This window comes from Oryctolagus cuniculus, chromosome 1 (genome assembly GCF_964237555.1).
Source record: "Oryctolagus cuniculus chromosome 1, mOryCun1.1, whole genome shotgun sequence".
Taxonomy (NCBI): domain Eukaryota; kingdom Metazoa; phylum Chordata; class Mammalia; order Lagomorpha; family Leporidae; genus Oryctolagus; species Oryctolagus cuniculus.
In genome coordinates, this window is record NC_091432.1 from 48,907,155 (window position 1) to 48,931,827 (window position 24,673).

Genomic DNA, 24,673 nt, shown 5'->3' on the forward strand with positions numbered 1-24,673 from the left:
TGCCTTGCTCCCTCTGTCCCTCTCAGGCAGGACCCTGGGTCTCCTCACACACCCACAGCCAGCCACACCCTCCCCACACCTCTCTGTGCAGCCTTTGTGGCTGTGGACTTGGCCGCAGGGATGATAAAGGTCCATTCGAGTCAGGTGGGGACTGAGGGAGCTCCAGATCTTTGTGCAGGACGCCCTTCTTGGGGGACTCTGACGCGTGTCTTTCCTCCCTGCTGCAGCCCAGAGCGGGAGAACGCGGCCGTCTCGGATGTCAGGTACCAGGGGCTGGGAGAACTGCCCATGTGACCCTGGAGGATGGCCCCGGCCCCCAGCCCCTGGGGTGCTGGGGAGGATCCCTGTCAGGCAGCTGGTGGCTTCTGTCCATTTAGCTGCTCCCTGCCCCTAGATCAGTGTGGGGTCAGGGGTCCTAAAGACATCAGGCTGACGTCCATGGCTCCGCTTCATACAAACGTGCTCCTCCATGGTGGGGGGAAGTTCTGGACACCTCAGCAGGAAGAGAGGCGGGTCACGTGAGCCCCTGGCTGGGCACACTCTGCGCTCCCCGCTGGCTGTCTGGGCCAGGCCCCCCAAAAGTGGCTCAGGCCCTGGTGGGGAGGGGAGGAGACCACCAGAAGTCGCACACGGCAGATTTCAGCCAACACCACCACCTCCCATCTGGGCACTGCCCCCAACCCCTTGCGCTGGTCTAACGCTCTGCTGGACGACTGCCTCTGAGGATGAGCCCCCCAGGAGGCCCCCACCACCCCGCCCCGTTCTTTCCAGGAAGAGAGGCCCTGTGGCCTATGCGTCTCAGAAGCCATGGCTGCTGAACGCCACCGTGGAGGAGAACATCACCTTCGAGAGCCCCTTCAACAAGCAGCGGTAAAAGCCTGAGGGAGGGAGGCGGGTGGGGGGAGGGGAGGCCTGAGCCTCAGCGCGTAGCCCTGCCCCTCCCCCCTCTCCCATACCCTGCTTTCCAGGCTGCTGCTCTCCAGCCAACTCCATATGGTCCATCTGGAGAGGCTCCAGTGGTGGGGGCGGGGCAGGAGGCGGGCTCGAGGGTGGATCCGCTCTCTCCAGGGCGTCCCATTCTTGCAGTTCCCACCCCAGTTCCGAGATGTGGGCGCTGTTTTCTCTCCAGAGATAGCAAGAGCCAGCATCGACTGAGCTCTTAGCAGGTGCCAGGCAGCGCGCTAAGCCCTGTGTACCTGTGTTCCTCTAATGCTCAAAACCGCCGCCGCTGGCACCTGCTGTTGTCCCCACTTTACAGATGAGGAAGCCAAGGCTCAGAAAGATTAGGTAGAAGTGGATATTTGTGGTTAAGACGCGACTTGGGACACGTGCATTCCATGTTGGGATACCTGAGTTTAAGTCCCAGCTCTGCTGCTAATTCCAGCTTCCTGCTGGTGTGCACCCTGGGAGGCAGCATGATGGCTCAAGTAGTTGAGTCCCTGCCTCTTCTCAGCTCCTAGCTACAGCCTGGCCCAGCCCTGCCCCAACTGTTACATATATTTGGGGAGTGAACCAGCAGATGGGAGATCTCTATCAGTCTCTCTGCTATGCAAATGAATTAAATATATAAAAATGTAGGGTTAAAAAAAAGGTTAGGTACTTGCCCAAGTCCGTCTACAGCCAGTAAGTGACCACAACGGATCTCAAATCCAAAAGTGGCCAACAGACTCCTCAGTACAGCTTATCACCAAGACACTCAGGTGCTTCCATGGACCCTGGCTGGCTTCCACCCAGGTGACCGGGCTGGCCAAGAGTTATAGGCTGGGCAAATATTTGCCCAGCCATCATCATTATTGCCACAAGCAGCCAGCGGTCATTTTCCCAGGTGGCAGCCGCCTGAGCACGGGCTCTGGCTGCAGCTTTTCCCACCACCCCGGGGCCATGGGTCCCCTCTGGGCACTTACTCAGCATATCTGCTCCCATCCAATTTCATCCTTCAAATATTTAACCTTCCCCACAGTTGTGGGAGGTGCCGACCTCAGCTCTTTCCAAGCTCACGTGGTGTTTGCTTGTACCCAAGCGGGAGGCCCATTGAAGCCAATGTCGCCCTGGGCACAGGTCCCCAGATGCTAAGGATCGACCCTCTGCAAGTGCTCAGGCCCAGGTCTGGCCAGGCTGACGGGCTGCCTCCCCCGCCTCCACCTGCTCCAGGTACAAGATGGTCATCGAAGCCTGCTCACTGCAGCCAGACATCGACATCCTGCCCCACGGAGACCAGACCCAGATTGGGGAGCGGGTTAGTACAGGCTTGGGTTACTCCTGTCCGTTCTCCAGGGACCCCCTCTGTAAGCGTGGACAACCAGGATTCTCCCATGACCACCCTCCTCGTGTGTGATTTAACGCCCACTTCCTCTGCCTTGGTGTGCGCTGGTCAGGTGGTCCCTGTTACCTGCATGATGACTCTTCAATGACTTGGGGACCATGCCTTTTCTGCATGAATGGATTTGGTAGACATGTACAGGTTTTCTCCGTCCACATGGCTAGAGCCAGGCCTCTGTCCCATGAGCTCACCCTCTGGGAGGAGCCAGGATGGTCTGTCCTGAGTCGCTGTTCCTCCTCCTTGGTGACAGGGCATCAACCTGTCTGGTGGTCAGCGCCAGCGAATCAGTGTGGCCCGTGCGCTCTACCAGCACACCCACGTCGTCTTCTTGGTGAGTGCACCAGTGGGCACCTCCCCTGGGGCTCTGGTCTCTGACCACCTCCCTGGCCTTCTGCCCACACACACCCAGATACCCAGAATCTGTCACCCATCGACCATCACCAGGAGCAAACCACTCCTACCGGAGACATGTCCTGCTCGTCTTTCCGTAGGGTGGCCAGTGCAAGCAAGAATAGCACAGATGAGCCCTTGCAGAACTCACTCTGAGCTCTGTAGTAGCCAGGAAGGGAGACAAGTAGTGCCAGACCGCCTCTCTCTGACAGCTGCGACCTATCAGCACTTATACAGCCTGGTCACCGGGATGGCAAGTATTTGTAATTCATGCTGCTGCTTCCCATTTTATACCCAAAGCAGACATTACTAATTGATCACGGTATTATTTCCCATGGAACCCAGAATCCTTCTCTAGAGAATCTTACAAGTTATCAAACATGAGATGAAACTTGTTGGATATCCCTGCCCTTCTTGATGCCACGCTCTGTGTCAGTACCTTGGTTGTTACTGAAAACTGCTAAGACTCGGCCTTTGGCCTCAAAAACTGAGAGTTTGATTAGGGAGAAAAGACTCACCCATACTCAGGAGGCACAGTCAAGTTCAAAGCCAAACCATGCAGCACAGACTATGGGAGACCTTGTCCAGGGAGATGACTGTGAGGGCTGGAGTAATCAGGGGGAGCTTCCTGGAGGAGAGCCTTGGTGAGTCCATTAAACAGAAGGGAAGAGGGAGGCCATTTGGACAGGGAGTTGGAAGAATGAAACTCAGATCTCTGATCTCAGCTTTATTCTCTCCTCCCTCCCCACAACACACACACACACACACACACACACACACATGAGCACTCCTACTGTCCAAGGCCACACAGCCGGCTGGCGTCAGTCCCAAAAGCAGAGCTGCTGTAACGCTGACAGGTTGCCCACTCATTGTGACCCCTCCCCTCACACCTGCCCCTGTCCTCCCCGCCCTGGGCAGGATGACCCCTTCTCGGCTCTGGACGTCCACCTGAGCGACCACCTGATGCAGGCGGGGATCCTGGAGCTGCTTCGGGACGACAACAGGACGGTGGTGCTGGTGACCCACAAGCTGCAGTACCTGCCCCATGCCGACTGGGTGAGAGGCTAGATGGGGGTGCGGAGGCAGTGAGAGAGGCAGGCAGGCAGGGACCAGTCAGGTGTCTCCGTAGCTGCAGCGCTATGAACCCCCACGCTGCCTCAACCCCATGCTCTATGGGAGCTAGAACGTCACTACTTTTCCATTAATCATGTTAATTTTTAAGATAGTGATGCTGTGACTTTCTATGCGTAAGTGCTTCCCATTCCTCTAGAAATTCTGCTGGAAGCAGCAGCCAAAATGTGATGCCCTCTCTGAGCTGCAGGCCTGTGTCCTGCCCCCCCACCCCCACCAAAGGAGTCTTCCTTCCATGTGTGATGAGACCCTCCTCTACTCTGAAAACCAAGGAGATTCCAGATTTTTTTTTTCAAAGTTACTAGAACAGGTGCAGAATGTAGTGACCTTGGCAAGGTCGTTCAGGGCAATCCCGACACTGAGGTGCCTGCTTCTTTGGGGTGTCAGGGAGCAGGACTCCCGGGCATCCTCTGTATACCCCAGGATGGGGTGGGCTGGGGAGAGGGGAGCAGAGGTGGGTGTCCACTAATGGCGAGCCCACATGGTGGTATCACTGAGTGTTTCCAGTGGACAGCTCTGTTGGTTTGGAAGAGGCGTGATCACACAGACAGACCAGCCGGCGCTTTGCCGACCACTGGTGGGATCTAAGAGAGCCGCCATCGGGAGCAGCCCAGGGTGGCCTGAAGTGGCCCATCAAGTGTACACAATGGCCGCTGGTGGCTCCTGGTGGCTGAGCCGTCAGCTTGACCAGGATGCACTCATTTGCTTTGCAACCTGACCACTGAGATCTACCCTGGGTTGTGCCAAACTTGAAGTCCTGGGAGCCTGTGGGTGAGGGGTTCTCACAAAGGCCCCACTGCCATGGACGAGCCAGAGGCCGTTTCTGGAGGAGGAAGGGGATGTGCACCTCCAGCTCAGACTCGTGGTCAGGCCTGGGTGCAACTGCCACGCCTGCCCCCCAGCCAGCCCCCAAGCCGGGTGTGTTTCTGCCTTTGCAGATCATAGCTATGAAGGACGGCACCATCCAGAGGGAGGGGACCCTCAAGGACTTCCAGAGGTCTGAGTGCCAGCTCTTTGAGCACTGGAAGACCCTCATGAACCGGCAGGACCAAGAGCTGGAGAAGGTGAGTCCGCCGGGGGCCAGGCGGCCTCCCGGGATGAGAGGGCCCTGCGGGAAGCTGAGCTTGGGAAGGCCTTCCTGTCCCAGGCAGCCCCCTGAGGACAGGTGTGGGAGTGGGGCGTGAACTTGCTCCTACCACAAAGAAGCCCGAATCTGTGCCAGGCACCCAGGGCAGAATCAGCTGGGCACCTTTCTCTTATCCAGAGAGAGAGAGCATTTAGTTGCAAAGTTCTAGAAAACCAACTCAAACTGGGTAAGCAAAAAAAAAAAAAAAAAATTGGGGAGCCAAGAGGCCCGACTGCATCCTAGCTTCGAGTGTCACTGGATCCAGGTGGTCACACGGTGCCATCAGCCACTCTGGCTCCCCATCTCCTGCCTCTGCTCCCCGCAGATTGGCTTCCTTCTCCTGGCGATGGTGAGGGCCAGCAGCAGTCTCAGGTTCACATCTCCCTGCTCAAGACACTGCCACAAAGAGGGCGCTTCTGTCACGGTGGTTCAGCGGAGTCCCAGGGCTGACTCCCCATCCCTGAGCAAATCAGGGGGGCCAGGGATGTAGAATGTGAGGTTTGGCCAGTCCTGGGTCACATGCCCACCTGTGGAGTGAGGACTGGCCGGTCCTGGGTCATGTGCCCGCCCGTGGAGTGAGGATTGGCTGGTCCTGGGTCACGTGCCCGGCCATGGAGCTAGTCCCACCTGAATCACAGAGACTACAAATATGGGAGAGGTAGCTCCTTACAGGGACCTTGGAGCACTTCTGGCTGATGAAGATGAAGGAGTAAATCCTGGCAAAATGAATGCACGTCCATCTGGAACATCTCTCAAGCAGGAGGGACTGGAAACCTAACACTGGGCATCCCTGAAGGTGGCCGGACCCCGTCTGTCTTTCAGGAGACCGTCATGGAAAGAAAAGCCACGGAGCCATCGCAGGGCCTGCCCCGGGCCATGTCCTCCAGAGACGGCCTTCTGCAGGATGAGGAAGACGAGGAAGGTACAGACAGCGGGACCGAAATGACGGCCCGAGGTCCCATCGCACGGGGGGAGACCTAAGGCTAGGGGTTCTGGCTGAGGTCACGGGCCTCAGTTTCCCCATCTGTAAGTGGGGGTGATGTGCCCCGTGGTTCACCCTCAGAGGGCTGTGAAGCGTGACGCTGTGGGGTGGGTTCTCGGGGCCTGCAGAGGAGGTGGCCGAGAGCGAGGAGGACGACAGCCTGTCCTCGGTGCTGCACCAGCGCGCCAAGATCCCGTGGCAGGCCTGTGCCAAGTACCTGTCCTCGGCCGGCGTCCTCCTCCTCTCGCTGCTCGTCTTCTCCCAGCTGCTCAAGCACATGGTCTTGGTGGCCATCGACTACTGGCTGGCCAAGTGGACAGACAGTGCCCTGACCCTGAACCCGACGGCCAGGAACTGCTCCCTCAGCCAGGTGCGGCCTGCAGCCCCCGCAGCAGGGAGCAGGGTGGGGCTGGGGGAGAGGGCTGAGCCCGCAGGCACCCGGGACCCCCTGGTTCTCTTCCCACCCAGGAGTGCACCCTGGACCAGACTGTCTACGCCATGGTGTTCACGGTGCTCTGCAGCCTGGGCATCGTGCTGTGCCTCGTCACCTCTGTCACCGTGGAGTGGACGGGGCTGAAGGTGGCCAAGAGGCTGCACCGCAGCCTGCTCAACCAGATCATCCTGGCTCCCATGAGGTACCTCGTCTCCCTCGGCCAGCCTGCAGCTTCTGCAGCTGGGAACACAGTGACCCGGCCCCTCGTCGATGCCAGACCTCGCCACCTGGCTGCACCCTACTTCGCAGCTCCGTGAGCTCTCTGTGGCCTCCACACTTCCTTCCCCTTCTGTCTGCCCCCCAGTCTGTGGTTCTGAGACCCTCTGCTTGGGGGTGGGCTGACTTTGGGTCACCGCGGGAAAGCTAACAGCCAAGGTGGCCCGGCAGGGTTGGCCAGTGGCAGGCCGTCTGTCTGGAGGGGACTCTGTGTCCTGGAGTGGGTCAGGCCCAGCGGGCAGCCGAGGCAGTGGCAGTGGTCACAGATGGGGCCTGAGAGTCAGCGAGCCAGTGAGAGGCCAGCCTGTCGCTCATCTTTGCACAGCTGCAGGAACTCTCGGGGACGCAGGTCAGGTGTCTGCTGACCCGCGGAGGCAGCTCCTCCCAGGAAGCCGGGCCCGGGGCTGGCCCCCGAGACGCTGAGTGAAGGATACTGTGCTCACTCAGTCAGCGGGCAGTGGATCAGTATGCGGAGGAGGAACTCCTCTTCTGCTTGCATCTTAGGTTTTTTGAGACCACGCCCCTGGGGAGCATCCTGAACAGATTTTCGTCCGACTGTAACACCATCGACCAGGTACAGAGCACCATGCCACATCTGCGCTGGGCTGGAGGGGCCAGTCAGGCCCTGGGGGCTTCTCCTCTCAGATGCTGGGGTCCCTGGGGCAGGTGATCAGAGCCCCATTAAAGGAACTGGGGTCCCCTATCAGCTTGGTTTTTTTTAAATTTATTTTATTTATTTTAAAGGCAGAGTTAGAGGGAGAGACAGAGAGAGAAAGGTCTTCCATGCACTGGTTCACTCTCCAAATGGCCACAATGGCCAGGGGTAGGCCAGGCTGAACTCAGGAACCAGGAACTTCATCCGGGTCTCCCGTATGGGTAGCAGGAGCCCAAGGACTTGGGCCACTCTCTTCTGCTTTCCCAGGTGCATTAGCAGGGAGCTGGATGGGAAGTGGAGCAGCCAGGCCTAGAACCAGTGCCCAAATGGGATGCCGGCGCTGCAGGTGTTGGCTTAACCTGCTGTGCCACAGCGCTGCCCACCGGCCCCCATCAGCTGCCTAAGGGCCTGGAGCCACCCCATGAGACCTACAGAATAAGGAGGAAATAGCCAGGCCCATCCCCCACAGGCTGGTGCTAGGAAGTCTCCGGCTCTCCTGCACCTGGATGGCAGACCAGGTGGGGAACGTGCTTTCCGACCCAGTCTGTGTTCCCTGTCCACCACCAGCCTAGATGATGAGAAAACAGAGGCGTGATTCCTGCCTGCAGGGAGCTCATTGCATAGCTAGAGATGCGTATTGTATAGCCTGAGGTGTGTGGGGCAGGTGTGGGGCAGGTGACGATCAAACACCAAAGCTCACCTGGCGCTCTCCCCCCCCCCCCGCCTCCCGCAGCACATCCCCTCCACGCTGGAGTGCCTGAGCCGCTCCACCCTGCTCTGCGTCTCAGCCCTGGCTGTCATCTCCTACGTCACACCTGTGTTCCTCGTGGCCCTCCTGCCCCTGGCCGTCGTGTGCTACTTCATCCAGAAGTACTTCCGGGTGGCGTCCAGGTGACGGCAGTGTCTGCCAGCCTCCGTGGTGGGGGGAGGGGCACTCTGCAGTGGACAGCTTGGCTCACTTACTAGAACAGTCGTGACCGCGGTAGAGTCCCGCTCCCCTGATACCCGTACCTCACCGCCCTGATACACCCACGTGTCAGCGCACACACACGCGGCCGTGTCTGAATCATCTCTTCGGGAGCATCGTCAGGGAAGGTGCTAGGTCAGAGACCAGGCCCAGGCCTCAGCCCGTCATTCATTTTGCCAAAATGTTCACTGGGGCATGGGTGCAGAGCGGGGCTGGGCACCTGGACCAGAGAGAGCCTCTCCCTGCCATCCCCACCGACCGGCCGCATTTGCCCTCGTGAGCCCTGGAGCCATGCACACTGCTTTCCCGCTCAGAGCGTCCTCAGAACCTTCTCTGACAGGCCCTTTAGGGAGGGATGCTGTGAGACTAACAGATTCAAAACTTGCAGGGGAAATTTAGGCCAATGTTTCTCAAACTCCCAATCACTGCCCCTCGATGGTGTGAAGTCATGTCATGGATCACAATCAGCATCCCTTTTATTTGAAAGGCAGAGTGACAGAGAGAGAAAGAGGGAGAAACACACACACACACACACACACACACACACACAGTTTCCAGCTGCTGGTTCTCAACACAGTGACAGGTGCCTGTGGAACACTGCATGAGCTGCCCCACACAGTCCATTTCTTCTCCCTGGTCCTCTGGCCCTGGAGATGGTTGGTCCAGAAAAGCTGCTTCCTGCATCCCAGCCTGGCCTCCTGGACGCTGGCACTCCTGTCAGCATGCACCTGTAGGAGACAGGAGGCCGTTCTGTTGCCATGGAAACTTCTGGCCACTCCTCCCTTGAGAGGCTGTTTAGGTCCCCTCCAGTGATGTGCTGAAACCTATTGCAGTTATTGGGGAAGGAGGCGCTGAAAGGGCTGAGTCTCGGGTTCAGGTTGCTCTCTGGAAGATGGGACTCCACTGCCTGGCCAGCCTCAGCTCCACAGGGGGCCTGTGCAGCAGGTGCGCACGCGCGCGGACACAGGCCTAGACATGGCCCCAGCAACGCCCAGGCTGACAGCACCTGCGCCTTCAGGGCAGTGTTGAAGCCTATGGCACACGCGATCTGAAGCAACAGTGTTATGGGAGCTGCTGTTGTCTCCCTCTCTCTGAGGCCTAGAGTGGTGAAGCCATTTGCCCACACACTAGCGATGGGTCGAGCTAGGTTTAGGCTTGGACTGGGCCCTGAGCCTGTGCCCTTAATCATTGCTCTCTTTGTCCCCTGCACAGGGACCTGCAGCAGCTGGATGACACCACCCAGCTCCCGCTGCTCTCTCACTTTGCGGAAACCGTGGAGGGCCTCACCACCATCCGGGCCTTCAGGTACCAGTCACATTTCCCCCAGGCTAGGTGTGGCATGGGGGTGGGGCCAGGTCACAGGTCACAAGATTCAACTCTCAGGGTCCCTCCTCAGGCCCCAAGGCGATGTCCACCAGCTGGGCCAGGCCAGGTGGGCACCGGCTGTATCATCCAGAGAGGAGCTCTCCAGCCTTGCAGACAAGCCCAGGGTGTCTGTGAGCTAAGGCACAACATGAAAAGGAAGAAGGCTGGGACAAGGCTTCAAGTATCGATGCTAGAAAATTCTAGATCACCTGGGTCAGCCTGAGGCCTCCTTCCATCAAGTCCATCACGCTGAGCACCCTGAGTGCTACTCTCATTCATTCTCCATGGTGCCCCTGGGTGGTGAGCATGCCTGTTCCCAGTGCACAGATAAGGAAACTGAGGCACAGAGAGACTGTAGAACTTTCTGAGTAGGGTCCCACAAAGCTCAGACAGGAACCTACCGGCTCATTCACCAGTCATTCTCTGAGCACTCACCATCGCTTCCACACCAGGCACTGAAAACTGAGTCGGTGAGCCACTTCCCTGGAGGCATTCATAGGCTGGACTTCAAGCAGGCCAGGACACACCCTGGGACAGGAGCAGGGCTGTGGGAGCACAGAACGGAGACAGTCACGGAGGGCTTCCTGCAAGAGGCACCATCAGACCTTAGACTCAAAGGAGTCTAAGGCTAAATGTTCGCCAGGTTGGAAGAGTTTCCCAAAGACATCAGTGTTCTGCCATCTGCCCGCCACGCTGCTCAGTGACATTGGGCAGGACTGGAGCGTCGTGGCTGCCTGGGGGGTGAGGAGGTGCTGCTGCCCCAGGCAGGGTAGGATGGGAGCGCCTGGGTCTTTGGGCACGACTCCTCCAGCCACGCGGGCCAGAGACCCTTGGCTCAGAGAGTTGGGCTCTGGTGTCTGAGCCTCACCCAGCGAGTGATAATGGGCTATTTTTAGGATGGTACAGCTGCGAGGGGTGTGACAATTACATGTGACACCAAGCCCTGGGTCCAGGAGTGACCTTAGGACTGCAGGACCAGCCAAGGGCCCTGAGAGGCTGGCATCTCCTCCGCTAACCCCTGAAGTCCAGTATCAGTCCCGGGAGGTGCCAGGCCCTGGTGCGACACTGTACTCAGCACTTACTCCCCGGGGCTGCTGGGAGATGCCCTCCTAGGGGTCGTGTGGGAGTGAAGCAAAGCGGAGCCGAGCCGAGCTCCCCCTGGCCTTGGCTCTGGCCCCTGTACTTCCCCTGGCCCCGTGCAAGCCCCTGGAGTCCCCAGCCTCCTGTGCTCCAGCCTGGACTTCCCCAGTGCCTCTCACTTCCCAATCCCCAGACACCCCAGGCCCAGCCTCTGCCCTAGGTCTTGGTGATGTGCCACTCAAAGTTGGTATCCCAGAGGGCTCCAGGCTGAGACGGGGGCAGGGAGCCAGACCCTCTCGTGGGTGGCTTCCAGCGTCCTGTCCCCTGGAGGAGCTGCTGCCCAGCCAGCCCCACCCTCCTCCCCCCATGCCGCACTGACATAACAAATGATTCTTAAATGTGACAAAAGGCTTTTTAATCCTCCCTGAGTGGATTCCGTTTCCTGGCTTTAGCCCAGCACGCGGCCCTGTTGAGAGCTAGCTGCTTTTACTGCCTGCACACGCACCACGTGCCAGGAACCCTGCTAAGTGCTGCATGTGCATCACTGCTTTTAACCCCTCCCCCCAGAGACCCCCAGGGCACGCAGAACCGAGACCCACACAGGCGGGGAACCCAGCCCAGGCCACACAGACTCTGAGAGCCAGTGCGTGCAACCCAGGCCTGTCTGACCTCCTGGACTTTCCCAGAAGTCTTCGCTCCTTCCTCCAGAGTTTCAGGAGTGCCCAGCACTGGGATCAGAGGTTGTTTCATATCAGAACTAATAATCCCATTTTGCTGATGAGGAAAACGGAGGCTCAATCCAGTCACGTAACATGGGTTTGCACAGCTCCAAAGCTGGGACTCCCCGCCCACCCATGGCAGGAGCTCCCCTCTCACACGGTCATCCTGCAGGGCCCCTCGCACACACGTGCTCACACACCCACATCCTCAACACAACTGCTGATACCCTTCAGATGTACAATCCTACACTTGCCTCTGACACATCACCCACTCGCCCAGAGCCACTCCACGGCTGTGCAATCACACGCTCTCTCACAGCCCTGAGACTCACTCCAGTGTCCTCAGCCCACGCGCTCCACCCAGAAATGATCAGAGGCCAACAAGCACTTCCCAGAAGGGAAAAGCAAATACCCAACAAGATACCTCTTGGGTCCCTCTGAGTCCCTTGAGTTTGGTCTTCATTAGACTGGTGGTGACAAGACAGCTTTTCTTTTTATTTTTTTAAAGATAAATTTATTTATTCGAGAAGCAGAGTTACAAACAGAGAGAAGGGTCCTTCATCTGCTGTTCACTTCCCACACGGCCGCAACAGCCAGAGCTGGGCTGACCCGAAGCCAGGAGCCAGGAGCTTCCTCTGGGTCTCCCACATGGGTACAGGGGCCCAAGCACTTGAACCATCTTCCACTGCTTTCCCAGGCCATCAGCACGGATGCTGGATCGGAATGAGCAGCCAGGATGCAAACCGGCGCCCGTATGGGATGCTGGCACTGCAGGTGGATTCTTAACCTACTAAGCCACAGCACCGGTCCCTGAGGCAGCTTTTCATCCATCCCTTCGGGCATCACCCAAAAGCATCCCCACCACCACCTGCCAGCCCATGCCAGCAAGGTCTGAGAGAGGCGGGCAAGGAGTCTAGGCTGGTCAGAGAGAGGAGGCAGGTCCCTGCACTGTAACACAGGGGAGAACGTGACAAGGACATGAGAGTGGGAAAGAAACCTACAAAGTTCTTTGCATAGAAACGTCTCATCTACCATAGGGGGTCAGGAGCTTCTATTTATTCAACAAATACTTACTGACAGTGCAGGGTGCACAAAATGGACCTGGTTTCTGTTGTCATGGATTTTCCAGGGAAGGGGATGGTTGATAAAGAGCTAGAGAAATGAATATACAAGCAGACACTCTGAAGCAAGCATATTACAAAGATAGAGGATGATGGGGGTGGGTAAGGGAGGCCAGGAAAGGCCTCTTAAGGAAGTATCACTTAAGGTAGGACCTGAAAGTTGAGAAGAAGCCAGCCTTGTGAAGAGCAGAGGGAGAAAACATTCCAGGCAGAGGGGACAGCATGTGCAAAGGTCCTGGGATGCGGAAGAACTCCATATTGTCACAAAGTTTGTAAGAGGCTGGGGCGGCTGCAGCATAGTAAGCAGGGCCACTTGAGGCAGAGGACGAGGCTGCAGGAGCAGCTCACGGAGGCCCCTGGTGAAGAGGCAGGTCTTCATTCTACAAACATGAGACTGTTCACGCTCTGAGCAGGACAGAGACGGAATGGGGTTCGTGATTTAGAAAGGCGATGCTGGCTGCTGTGTAAAGGGGACTTGGGGAGCCAGCAGGTGCACCTAGCAGGGAGCTGATGTGGCAGTCCAGGGGAGAGTCTGCGGTGGGCAGGAGGCAGGAGAGAGCCGGGCAGAGCAAGGACTGTTGTGGAGTAGACATCAGAGGACTTGCGGAGGAGCTGGAGGGAGGCGGGTGACCCCTGGTTTCTGGCCTGAGCAGCTGCGTGAAGAGATGGAGGCACCCTTTACTGCAACGAGGAAGACATGGAGAAGAACAGGTCCTGGAGGGGAAGCAAGAGTGTGAGGGAGATGGGACTCTTGGCAGGTCTGCATCGTGGAAGGGAGCCAGGGGCTTCCAGAGGGGAATGGCGTGGGTAACGGGGCAGAGATGACTCGTCCCGGGTTTGCTGAGGCCCCGGGGGCCCCTCTGTAGGGCTGGAGAGTCCAGGTGTCCCATGGGCCTCCCAGAGCCTTTATTCCCCTCGCAGGTACGAGGCCCGGTTCCAGCAGAAGCTCCTGGAATACACAGACTCCAACAACATCGCCTCGCTCTTCCTCACGGCTGCCAACAGGTGGCTGGAAGTCCGCATGGCAAGTGCCACCCCAGGCCACGGGACCGGGATTCTCCCAGGGCTGCGGAGCCAGAGCCAGGGCCGATCGTGGACCAGAGGGCGGGTGCCAGGTTGTGTGCACACTGAGCCATTGCTTCTCCCAGGCCTGGTGGCCTCTCATCGTCTTTGCTGCCTCTCACTGCCTGAGGGCTTGGCCATGCCAGGAGCCAGCATGGTTGTATGTGCAACTGTGATGTGTATGTGTGAGGGTGGGTCCCATGACACACATATGTTGTATGCATGATGGGCCAACTGGTGAGGCACACCTGCTCAGGGGTGTGCAAGCTGCTGGGGAATGGGCACAGACTGACTTCCGGCGCCCCAGCCTTCGGTCTCCTGCACCTGATGATGTGTGTGTGAGTTGCAGGGCCAGGGCCAGGGCTCAGCTGAGCAGCTCTCTGCCCTGGAAGGGAGTGAGGATGGGGGGCTGTGGCTCCAGCTCCTGAGGGCCCAGACCGTCTGCTCTCCCTCTGCAGGAGTACATTGGCGCATGCGTAGTACTCATCGCGGCAGCAACCTCTATCTCCAACTCCCTGCACAGGGAGCTCTCTGCTGGCCTGGTGGGCCTGGGCCTCACCTACGCCCTCATGGTGAGTGAGCAGGAATGGGGCAGGGAGGGGTCCTTCCCCAGCTGAGACGTGGCCCACTTCAGGTCTAGGCCCCGGCTGAACTGAGTCTGATGCCGGAGGAGCCCTACAAGCAGGGAGGCTGCCTTCAAGCCCCAGGGCCCAGACCCCAGGCTGGTGGCAGGTGACAGGCCACATCACTGTGACCCTGCAGCACGGGCGTCTGGGAGCCCTGGCCCTCCTCCGGTGTAAGAAGAGCCATCCCGAGGGGTGGGGACAGAACCCAGTGACCCACTCCCCCCAGGTCTCCAACTACCTCAACTGGATGGTGAGGAACCTGGCGGACATGGAGATCCAGCTGGGGGCTGTGAAGCGGATCCACGGGCTCCTGAAAACCGAGGCCGAGAGCTACGAGGGGCTGCTGGGTGAGGGTGCACGAGGGGGAAGAGCGCAGGGGAGGGAGGGGAGGGCACCCTGGATTCTGGCCGTGGCTGACCCCCAGCCTGGCCCCCAGCTCCCTCGCTGAGGCCGAGAGCTACGAGGGGCTGCTGGGTGAGAGTGCACAAGGGGGAAGGGCACAGGGGAGGGAGAGGAGGGCACCCTGGATTCTGGCCGTGGCTGACCCCCAGCCCGGCCCCCAGCTCCCTCGCTGATACCCAAGAACTGGCCGGACCAAGGGAAGATCCAGATCCAGAACCTGAGCGTGCGCTACGACAGCTCCCTGAAGCCCGTGCTGAAGCACGTCAACGCCCTCATCTCCCCCGGACAGAAGGTCGGGGCCCCCTGCCTCCCGCCCTGCTCCCAGGCCCCAGCCGTCTTCCCCTGCCCCTTTCCTCCTGGCTCATCTCCCCACTCGTCCACCTGGGAGACGATGACCTGGACTCAGAGCGGCGTGCTCAGGGTCTCCCTCCCTGCAGGTGCTCTGCGGGTCTCCCTGGAGCACACAGCTGAGCTGCCCTTGTCCTCAGAGAGCGAGCCCAGCTGGCGCTCTTCCCCACCCCCCACAGCTCTCCTCCTGACCGCCCCAGAGCCCCATCTCCCTGACGCTGCCCTCTCCTTCCAGCTCTGTCTCTCGTTCTGTCGCTGTCTGCGACTGTCCTTCTCACTGTGGCCACATGCACTTCTGCTCTGCTCCACCCCCTCCCATCCGTCCTGTCTCTGGACTGGCCCGCTATTGTAATTTCTTGGTTTTATAATTTATTTTCCATTTATGTGAAAGAGACAGAAAGATAAACATCTCCTATCTGCTAGCACAGCCCCCAAATGCCTGCAATGGCCATGACTGGGCCAGGCCAAAGCCAGGAGCAGAAATTCAATCCAGGTCTCCCCTAAGGATGGCAGAGACCCAACTGCTTGAGTCACCGCTGTTGCCTCCCAGGGTGCACGTTTCAGGAAGCTGGCACTGGAAGCAGAGCCAAGACCCAAACCCAGGCACTCTGACGTGGGATGCAGGTGTTCCAAGCAGCATCTTCATTGCTGTGCCATATACCCACCCCCGTATTATGATTTCTGCCAGTATCCAAGAGCTAGGAGGCAGTGCAGAGACGGCTGCAGCTTAAGCGGGGCGCACAGACACATCCCGGCATGCCACAGCTGGCCGTGCCCATGAGCTCTCGCCACACCCATTGCTCATGGAGGCACAGCAGGCACACCCAGACCCACCCCAGTCCGCAGCCACAGGGACATCCTCACCTTACACTTCACTCTCGGGTGCCCGTGGGAGCCCCTTCTGGACTCAGTGCAGGAAACAAGCCCAAACCTGAAGCCAGCCCTGGCCAAAGAGACGCTGGGCAGAAGATGGGCACAGAGGGGGCGCTGTAGACTCCCCAACCCACACACAAACACCCCGGGGGCCAGTGCAGAGGCCTCCGAGACCCACCTGCCTCCCTCTTTCTAGATCGGCATCTGCGGCCGTACAGGCAGTGGCAAGTCCTCCTTCTCGCTGGCTTTCTTCCGCATGCTGGACATGTTCGAAGGTGAGCCGCATGGCGCGCCGCACATGGGCCCACAGCCAGCAGAGGGGACTTCAGCCTTGGCGCGTGGCCAGATGTCACTGCCTTCCTGTGCGTCCTCACGGGCGCCCGGCCCCAGGCTGAACCCGTCCCCGGCACCGGCCGCACCTGTGCCATCCTGTCCGTGCAGGGCGCATCATCATCGATGGCATCGACATCGCCAAACTGCCACTGCACACCCTGCGCTCGCGCCTCTCCATCATCCTGCAGGACCCCGTCCTCTTTAGCGGCACCATCCGGTGAGCATCGCCGCCCCCGCCCCTCGGAGGTGGAGCACAGAGGGGTGGGGGCGGGGCAGGCAGCTCACCGGAGGGTCCCTCTTGTGCCCAGTGGACCTAGGCAGGCCCTGGTGACAAGTCCCCCCCACCCCCGCACTGCCACCTCTGCAGTGCTCCCGCCCAGCCAGGCCCCCAGGGCCCAGGTCAATTCCCATCTCTGCCCCCTGCTGTCCTCCCCGCGGGGGCTTCCCGTGCCCCTCCAGATTCAACCTGGACCCCGAGAGGAAGTGCTCCGACAGCACGCTCTGGGAGGCCCTGGAGATTGCCCAGCTGAAGCTGGTGGTGAAGGCACTGCCGGGAGGGCTCGGTGAGCACTCGTGGCTGAATGCGGGGCGGTGGGCACCGAAGGATCCCTAGGGGCCAGGGAGGGCAGGCTTGAATCCATGTCTTAGGTGTGCCCTGAGTTTGCAGCCTGGGGCCCGGCGAGACCCGCCCCCCCACCCAGGGCCATTTAGTCCGTCCTCTCCCCATTCAAGTACCCAGGGAGCTCAGGGGAGCCCCGCAGTCCAGGGTCTGGCCCCTCCTGTGGACACAGTGGGACGTTTGGGAGGGTCCCTGTGAAAGACATTGCAAGTTCCCAGTAGCACAGCAGTGTCCTCAGCCAGGCCCTGTCCCAGCAGTGTCCTCAGCCGGGCCCTGTCCCGTCTCTCCGCCTGCCCCGTTCTGCCCTGGGGAGGAGACAGGCTGGGAAACCACAGGCACCAGTCAAGGCTGCGAGGGCCCCGCCACCACCCCAGCACTCAGCTTCCCTCACTCGGCGCCAAGGCCCCCACAGCGCATGCCCCCTCCCAGGACGGCCCAGGGCCGCAGCAGCTCACAGCTCACCACAGCCCACGTAAACGGCATCTGTGACGTGTCAGGTGCACCCACCTCGCGCACCCCTGAGCACACTGACTCACACCCACGCATTTCCCTTCTGCCCCACTAACTCGGCCCTGCTCTCCGTCCCGGGGGCTCTTTTCAGATGCCATCATCACCGAAGGCGGGGAGAATTTCAGCCAGGGCCAGAGGCAGCTGTTCTGCCTGGCTCGGGCCTTCGTGAGGAAGACGAGCATCTTCATCATGGACGAGGCCACAGCTTCTATCGACATGGCCACGGTCGGTCCCGGGACGCAGGCCTTCCAGGGACTTGGGAGGGGCGGTAGAGGCAGGTGTGCACACGGTAGTGCTGAGGCTCACGTTGCCTTTAACAGCGCGGGCTGTGTGTGACCCAGAGGGCAAAGGACTCAGACCCTGAGTCCCTGTAGTCTCGGGGAACGTTCTTACACAGGCGCACAACCACATACATATAACCAGGCATAAACACACAGCCACACACACAACCACATGTACACACACAACCACACATACACACAACCACATGTACACACACAACCACACACACACACACAGCCAAACACAACCACATGTACACACAACCACACGTTCACACATACACAACCACACATAAAACCACACACACACCCATACACTTGCACAATCACCCAACCACACATATACACACTGCCACACACAAAACCACACGTACACACACAAAACCACATGTACACACACACAACCACACATAAAACCACACATACACAACCACACACATGCACACACCACCATACACAACCACACATACAACCGTATACAGACTTCACGCCTGTCGTCCACCACATAGCACATGCAGACACTCACCTGAGCTCCCAACAGGCTGAGTCAGCCCCCGAATACTGGAAACCTGGCTGGACTCCTGGGGACTGGAGTCAGATACAGGGTGGGGGTGGGGCTGCGGTTGGGGACCCGGGCCCCGCCTCCCGCCGGGCAGGTGAGCCAACAGCTGCTGCTTCCACCTGGCAGGAGAACATCCTCCAAAAGGTGGTGATGACGGCCTTCGCAGACCGCACTGTGGTCACCATCGCGGTAAGGGGCCTGTTGAAGGGGTGCACAGGGACACCCAGAGAGAGGGCTGGCCTGCTGCAGCCCCTGGGTTTCCCTCTTCCTGGTAAACAAAAAAGACCCTGGAGCAGCTCAGGACAAGAAGTCTGGAGAGCTGGCAGGGACCGGGGATGGGGGATGTGTGCACCTGCACTTCCCTCTGCTTCCTCTCTCTCTCTCTCCAGATTCCAGGGTTCCCCCTGTCCCAAGGCTGGAGTTACTTCTCCATAGGAAGTGGGGGTTGGGAGGCTATGGGGGTGGAGCTGAGACGTGGCGAGGGGAGAGGGTGGTAGTCATGGATGTAGGACTCGGATCCCAGCCACCCAGGAAAGGCAGTGACCACAGACAGGACATCCTGAGCACACCTAGGCTCGGGGCCGGCCGCCGCCCTGACTGGCCCCTCCTGCCCGCCCAGCACCGCGTGCATACTATCCTGAGCGCCGACCTGGTGATGGTCCTGAAGCGAGGCGCCATCCTCGAGTTCGACAAGCCCGAGAAGCTGCTCAGCCGCCAGGACAGCGTCTTTGCCTCCTTTGTGAGAGCGGACAAGTGACCCGCCAGAGCCTCCTGCCACGCCGGCCCCGCCTGCCCCGCCTGCCCCCCCCCCTGCCCCGCCTGGGTTTTCTAACTGCCAATCGCCTGTAAATAAAGAGATTCCGTCTTTGCTGCTGGAGGCCCCCTGTCTGGTGGGCTGGGGCTGGCAGTGGATGGCGGGTGCCTGTCCTTGGCACGGGGCAGACCTGAAGGAGCCGTATGAGCGTGGGCGGAAGCACGTTTCCATGTCTGTGAAAGGAGGGCTGCCTTTGTCAGGCTGCTATGACAAACTACTGGGGGACTGTAGCAGCAGCAGCTTGGATCTCACAGTTCTGCAGGCTCAAGTCCAAGATCAAGGTGTTGCAGCTTTGCTTTCTCCTGACGCCATGCTCCTTGGCTTCCAGACAGACACTGTGTCTTCAAGTGGCCTTTCTGCTGTGCACACCCGTCTCTGGGCTGGCGCTCGCTCTCTCTCTCCCTTTCTCTCTCTCTCTCTCTCTTTATAAGGATACCAATCTGAACTGGCACTGTGCAGTGCATCCCATACAGGCACCACTTTGAGTCCCAGCTGCTCCACTTCCAAACCATCTCCCTGCTGATGGCCTGGGAAAGCAGTAGAAGATGGCCCAAGTCCTTGGGCCTCTGCACACACACGGGAGACCTGAAAGAAGCTCCTGGCTCCTGGCCTCAGATCAGCCCAGCTCAGCCTTTGCAGACATTTGGGGAGTGAGCCAGCAGATGGGAGACCTGTCTCTCTCTGCCTCTGCTTCTCTGTAACTCTGCCTTTCAAATAAATAAATCTTTTTAAAAAAAGGGACACCAGTCATATTGGATTGGGGATCCACCACTGTGACCTCACTGACGCTGATGACCCTTGCACATGCCCTGTCTCCAAGTTCCTGTCAGGGCTGCAACCTACAAAGTAGGAGAGAAGGGGCTGCCATTCAGCTCACAGCATGCTGATGGTGTTTCTGTGTTGACTGCATCAAGATAACCTCCACACAGCTTGGTCCCCTTCCTTGCCACTTTCATTCTTGGACTGAAATCATGGGATTTGGAAGCCCTGAAATGTTGCTGTCACCATTGTGAGTGACAGGAATGCAACTCAAAGTGGCTTCAATGAAACTGTGATGTTATTGTGGAGTAAGACTGTGCTACTTGGAGTACAGCACAATCCAGGTGTCTGACATCCACCTCCATTCTGGGTTGCATTGTTGTTTCCCTCTCTGATGACAGATGGCCACATAGCTCACATCCTGTCCCTGGGCAACCCGAGGAGAAAGAGGTATGCTCGTTCCCAGAAGTTCCAGCAAAAATCTCGGGAGCAAACTCACTGCACCCACCTGAATCCCCTCCCTACTCCTACCCAACGCCTGGGGCCAGACAGCTGGACTACAGGGACTAGCTACACCCGGATCAGGTGCCCCCTGGATCAGAGGCCCCCGTTTCTCCCCTACAAGCAGAGCATTCAGATAGGGGGATAGGTGCTTCTTCAGACAGAACACACAATGCCTGTACCACAAGCCAGCCAGGTGGTGGCTGGGCGATGCTGGGATCCAGACACTAGGGAGGCCGAAACAACAGCTGTCCTGACTCCATCTGCATCACCAAACACAAGTGCACGCCTGCCCTTGGCCAAGAAATGGCAGGTGCTTGTTTACATACCACCTTATTGTCACTTACATGTTGTCTGCAGTACTGGCTTACCAGGCCCTGGAGTGCAAGCCTAGGGGTCTTGGGCCTGCATTCCTCTTGGGTTCAAGGGGATCAGAGCCCCCCAACATAAGGAAGCTCCCTACCCCCAATCACTGGAAGGAGGTCCAGTGCAGACCCTTCTGAAGGTTCCAGAAGCCAGGGGAGCTCAGAAAAAGGTGAGCTCTGTGAGGCCTGGCAGGCTGCCTGGGAAAGGCAGGATTTAAGGAGGGCGTGGAAGGAGTTGGGATTGGATGGGCGGAAGGTTAGAAGAAACAGCGGAGGTGCCGCAGGCCGCAGGAGCTGAGGAGTGAAGGTGCACGTGGGTTAGGCCTGTGGGCCAGTCAGGGAGGTGATGCGGCCGCGGTGAGGGCAGCAGGGAAGGGAACGGATCAGAGGGCCGTGACAGCGGACAAGGGGTGTGAGGTAGGCCTGTGTGCAGACAGGAAGTGCAAAAGATTGTTGAGCAAGGCAGGGACCCACCAGCTCAGTGTTCGGGAGACACGGACACAGGGATGAGCAAGTGCAGGAGGGAGCAGAACAGGAAGCTGAGCCCCTGGGGAAGGGGACCTACCCACCTGGAAGGTAGAAAAGGAATAGCAGAAGCCTCAAGCCGGAGCCCAGTCTTCCAGCTCGGATATACCACGTCTCCCCCACGGGGAGGGGGGGCCCTTCAGGCTTTCCCAGGAGCAGATGGAGGAGGGAGAGGACTCTCCCCACCTACCAGTCCTCCACACCCCCAGGAGTGAAGGGAAGCGGCGGGCCAGGATAGGGCCCACACTGAAGCCTGGCGGGGTGTCCAAGGCCATCCTGTCCCAAACTCCCCTAGAGACTTCCCGATGGCCCCCGACCTTGCCCTGGGTACAGCACAGCCGAGGGTCGCCGCTGCCCGTTAGAGCCCACTGCTTCACAGGTGGAACCAGAGCCCCCAGCCCAGCCCTCTGCCCTCCTCCGCCCCCAACCCCGGGGCCCTGCTCCTTGGAGCGTCCCAATCTGCTCCTCCCATCTGCCCCTCTCTGCCCCAGGTCCTGCGCCTGAGTTGATACAAGGGTACTTCAGAAAGTCTGGAAAATGGGATTAAAAGGGCTCCTCGGAAAGTCCATGAGGCGTGTGTGCTACGCAAAACGAATGCACAGCGGGCAGCGGGAGAAGACGGCCGCCCGGCGCCGCCTGCAGGGGTGCACTGCGCTCCTGCGCCTACTAAGGCACTTTTTTTTCTTAAACCAGGGGGGAATCCGGGCTTTCCTTGGGTTCTCAGAGGAGCCGAGACGGAGAGAAGACCGGGAGCAGCCCCTAAAGGGACGCTGAATGGTCCTCGGGCCGCTGACTCCACCTGGCCTGGGGCGCTCCGCCCCTCCGCCCCTCCCATCCCGGGAACCCAGCGCTCCGACCCAACTGCGGACGGGAAAAACCAGGGAGGGCGGCCGGTGCCACCGGAGCAGCTACCCCATCCCAGGAGGGCCGTCTCGTCCCCCCGCCCCATTTTACGGAGCGGGGCACGAGGGACCTCGTCTGGTCCACCTAATGGGACAAACCCCAAGGCCAGATTCAGTCGGAGATAGCAAAAGAGGGGTGGGGAGGGGCGGAGAGACGGCGGTGGGCGGGGCCTGAGCCTGTGCCCGCCTCCTCTCCAGCTCAAGAACGGGTCGGGCTCCCCCTGGCGGTCTCCGTGCCCCCTCCCCACTTCCCGGGCGCCCCCAACCCCCACCTGGCACGGGTCGTCCTGCCAGGACCGACAGACCGACGGTGACTGGAAATCTGCCGGCCGCGCGCAGCCGGGCGGCGGGAGGGGGAGCGGCGGCTGCGGCTTGACGAGCTGGAGCAGGTGCCGCGGCGGCGGCGCGCGGGCGGGGCGGGCACAGGGCTCCGGGCGTGCGGCCGGCAGGGACCCGGAGGCCGCGACTCGCAGGGGCCAAGCTCGGTGGGGTCGCGCCGGGGGCTAAGCTGGGCGGGGTGGTGACTCCGGAGGGCGCAGGATCCCAAGGAGACTGAGAGGACGAGGACTGGAAGGGGGATCCGAAGGGCGGCGGGGGCGCTGCGGGATGGGTGGGGTAGGAAGCAGGGGCATTTGTGGAGCGGAGCCGGGGGTGGCCAGGACGTGAAGCTGGAGCTTGGAGGGAAAGGGGGCAGAGATGGGGGAGGCGGGAGGCGCGGTGGGAGAGGCGTGCGGTCTACTTAGTTGGTGAGATCCCAGGGGCCAGGTTCTGAGGTGGCTGGGAAAGCAGGCAGGCTGGGAGGGGGGCCACAGGGTCCTGGCGGCAGGCCGAGGGCGAGCAGACAGGAGGAGGGCTGGGAGAGGATCCCGGAGCAGGTGGAGCGTCCGCAGCGCCAGGGGGGCTCGCCCGGCAATGGGCAGGTGGGCTGAAGTGTGAAGCAGTGGGGAAAAAAGTGAAGCAGGATCCCGAGAGCCAGGCGGCTCCCACAGTGAGGCCAGCGGCACCGGCTGAGGGTGGGAGGGTGCCCGGGCAGGGGACTCCGCGGGGAGGCCCTAGGCCAGGCCAGAGGGGTGCGCCCCATGGGCGAAGCCCCTCCCTGGGGTCACCGGAGCCATGCTGTCCCGCAAGGGCATCATCCCGGAGGAGTATGTGCTGACGCGGCTGGCCGAGGACCCCGCCGAGCCCAGGTACCGCGCCCGTGAGCGGAGGGCCCGCTTCGTGTCCAAAAAAGGCAACTGCAACGTGGCCCACAAGAACATCCGCGAGCAGGGCCGCTTCCTGCAGGACGTCTTCACCACGCTGGTGGACCTCAAGTGGCCGCACACGCTGCTCATCTTCACCATGTCCTTTCTCTGCAGCTGGCTGCTCTTTGCCATGGTCTGGTGGCTCATCGCCTTCGCCCACGGCGACCTGGCGCCCGGCGAGGGCGCCGCCGTGCCCTGCGTCACCAGCATCCACTCCTTTTCCTCCGCCTTCCTTTTCTCCATCGAGGTCCAGGTGACCATTGGCTTCGGCGGGCGCATGGTGACGGAGGAGTGCCCCCTGGCCATCCTGATCCTCATCGTGCAGAACATCGTAGGGCTCATGATCAACGCCATCATGCTGGGCTGCATCTTCATGAAGACCGCCCAGGCCCACCGGCGCGCCGAGACCCTCATCTTCAGCAAGCATGCCGTCATCGCCCTGCGCCAAGGCCGCCTCTGCTTCATGCTGCGCGTGGGCGACCTGCGCAAGAGCATGATCATCAGCGCCACCATCCACATGCAGGTGGTGCGCAAGACGACCAGCCCCGAGGGTGAGGTGGTGCCGCTGCACCAGGTGGACATCCCCATGGAGAACGGCGTGGGCGGCAACAGCATCTTCCTGGTGGCCCCGCTCATCATCCACCACGTCATCGACGCCAACAGTCCACTGTATGACCTGGCGCCCAGCGACCTGCACCACCACCAGGACCTGGAGATCATCGTCATCCTGGAGGGCGTGGTGGAAACCACGGGCATCACCACCCAGGCCCGCACCTCCTACCTGGCAGACGAGATCCTGTGGGGCCAGCGCTTCGTGCCCATTGTGGCCGAGGAGGACGGCCGCTACTCCGTGGACTACTCCAAGTTTGGCAACACCGTGAAAGTGCCCACGCCCCTCTGCACGGCCCGCCAGCTGGACGAGGACCGCAGCCTGCTGGACGCCCTGACGCTCACCTCCGCCCGAGGACCCCTACGCAAGCGCAGCGTGGCCGTCGCCAAGGCCAAGCCCAAGTTTAGCATCTCTCCGGATTCCCTATCCTGAGCCGTGGTCCCTCGGCCCCCCCACAGTTGCAGACATGCGCGTGACGGATGGTGTGGCCTGGTATGTAGAGTGCACGTGCTGCGAGCCCCCTGGCCTGGCCCGGGGCTGGCTCTGAGGCTGGGGCCCCTCAGCCTCTGGCTGTTGCTTACCCAGGGTGTTACACAGCACTTGTCACTACGCTATTTCTGGCCTCAGCGGGAGCCTGTACTGGGATATTTTTATCCCTGCTTCTCCCTGTCCCAGCTTAGGACTGGCTCACCCCTCTCCCCCTGCCCCAGACTGGGGAGCCTGTGGGAGGTGCTGGCCACTAAAGCTGGATCCCTGGCCAGTCCTGGGCCCC

At 60.2% G+C, this 24,673-nt stretch overlaps 2 protein-coding genes and 1 long non-coding RNA gene across 6 annotated transcripts in view; 2 read left to right on the forward strand and 1 right to left on the reverse strand.

Annotated features, from left to right (window-relative positions):
* Positions 1 to 19,736, forward strand: part of ABCC8 (ATP binding cassette subfamily C member 8) — a 74,620-nt gene extending 54,884 nt beyond the window's left edge. For 2 of the 4 annotated variants that reach the window (XM_070072741.1, XM_070072745.1), the window contains exons 18-39: positions 228 to 263; positions 772 to 870; positions 2,152 to 2,236; positions 2,571 to 2,651; positions 3,629 to 3,766; positions 4,780 to 4,905; positions 5,790 to 5,889; positions 6,078 to 6,319; positions 6,418 to 6,695; positions 7,163 to 7,232; positions 8,047 to 8,204; positions 9,493 to 9,585; positions 13,487 to 13,589; positions 14,086 to 14,199; positions 14,480 to 14,600; positions 14,817 to 14,947; positions 16,073 to 16,151; positions 16,318 to 16,426; positions 16,669 to 16,772; positions 17,430 to 17,563; positions 18,308 to 18,370; positions 18,801 to 19,736. In XM_070072741.1, coding sequence (XP_069928842.1) covers positions 228 to 263; positions 772 to 870; positions 2,152 to 2,236; positions 2,571 to 2,651; positions 3,629 to 3,766; positions 4,780 to 4,905; positions 5,790 to 5,889; positions 6,078 to 6,319; positions 6,418 to 6,695; positions 7,163 to 7,232; positions 8,047 to 8,204; positions 9,493 to 9,585; positions 13,487 to 13,589; positions 14,086 to 14,199; positions 14,480 to 14,600; positions 14,817 to 14,947; positions 16,073 to 16,151; positions 16,318 to 16,426; positions 16,669 to 16,772; positions 17,430 to 17,563; positions 18,308 to 18,370; positions 18,801 to 18,938 — 2,602 coding nt within the window. In that variant the 3' untranslated portion in view covers positions 18,939 to 19,736. The remainder of the gene's footprint in view (positions 1 to 227; positions 264 to 771; positions 871 to 2,151; positions 2,237 to 2,570; positions 2,652 to 3,628; positions 3,767 to 4,779; positions 4,906 to 5,789; positions 5,890 to 6,077; positions 6,320 to 6,417; positions 6,696 to 7,162; positions 7,233 to 8,046; positions 8,205 to 9,492; positions 9,586 to 13,486; positions 13,590 to 14,085; positions 14,200 to 14,479; positions 14,601 to 14,816; positions 14,948 to 16,072; positions 16,152 to 16,317; positions 16,427 to 16,668; positions 16,773 to 17,429; positions 17,564 to 18,307; positions 18,371 to 18,800) is intronic. The other 2 variants (XM_070072749.1, XM_070072755.1) reach the window with 1 other exon arrangement.
* On the reverse strand, positions 8,739 to 10,555 carry LOC138849385 (uncharacterized). Its single transcript, XR_011388193.1, has 2 exons — positions 10,081 to 10,555; positions 8,739 to 9,008 (listed from the first exon to the last, which is right to left on the reverse strand). It is a non-coding gene; the product is annotated as an uncharacterized lncRNA (long non-coding RNA).
* A 3,421-nt stretch (positions 19,737 to 23,157) lies between the features above and the next one.
* Positions 23,158 to 24,334, forward strand: KCNJ11 (potassium inwardly rectifying channel subfamily J member 11). The gene is given in 1 exon segment (NM_001082017.1): positions 23,158 to 24,334. A coding segment is annotated over 1 exon segment (1,173 nt). The 5' UTR covers positions 23,158 to 23,160; the 3' UTR covers position 24,334.
* Positions 24,335 to 24,673: the final 339 nt, after the last annotated feature.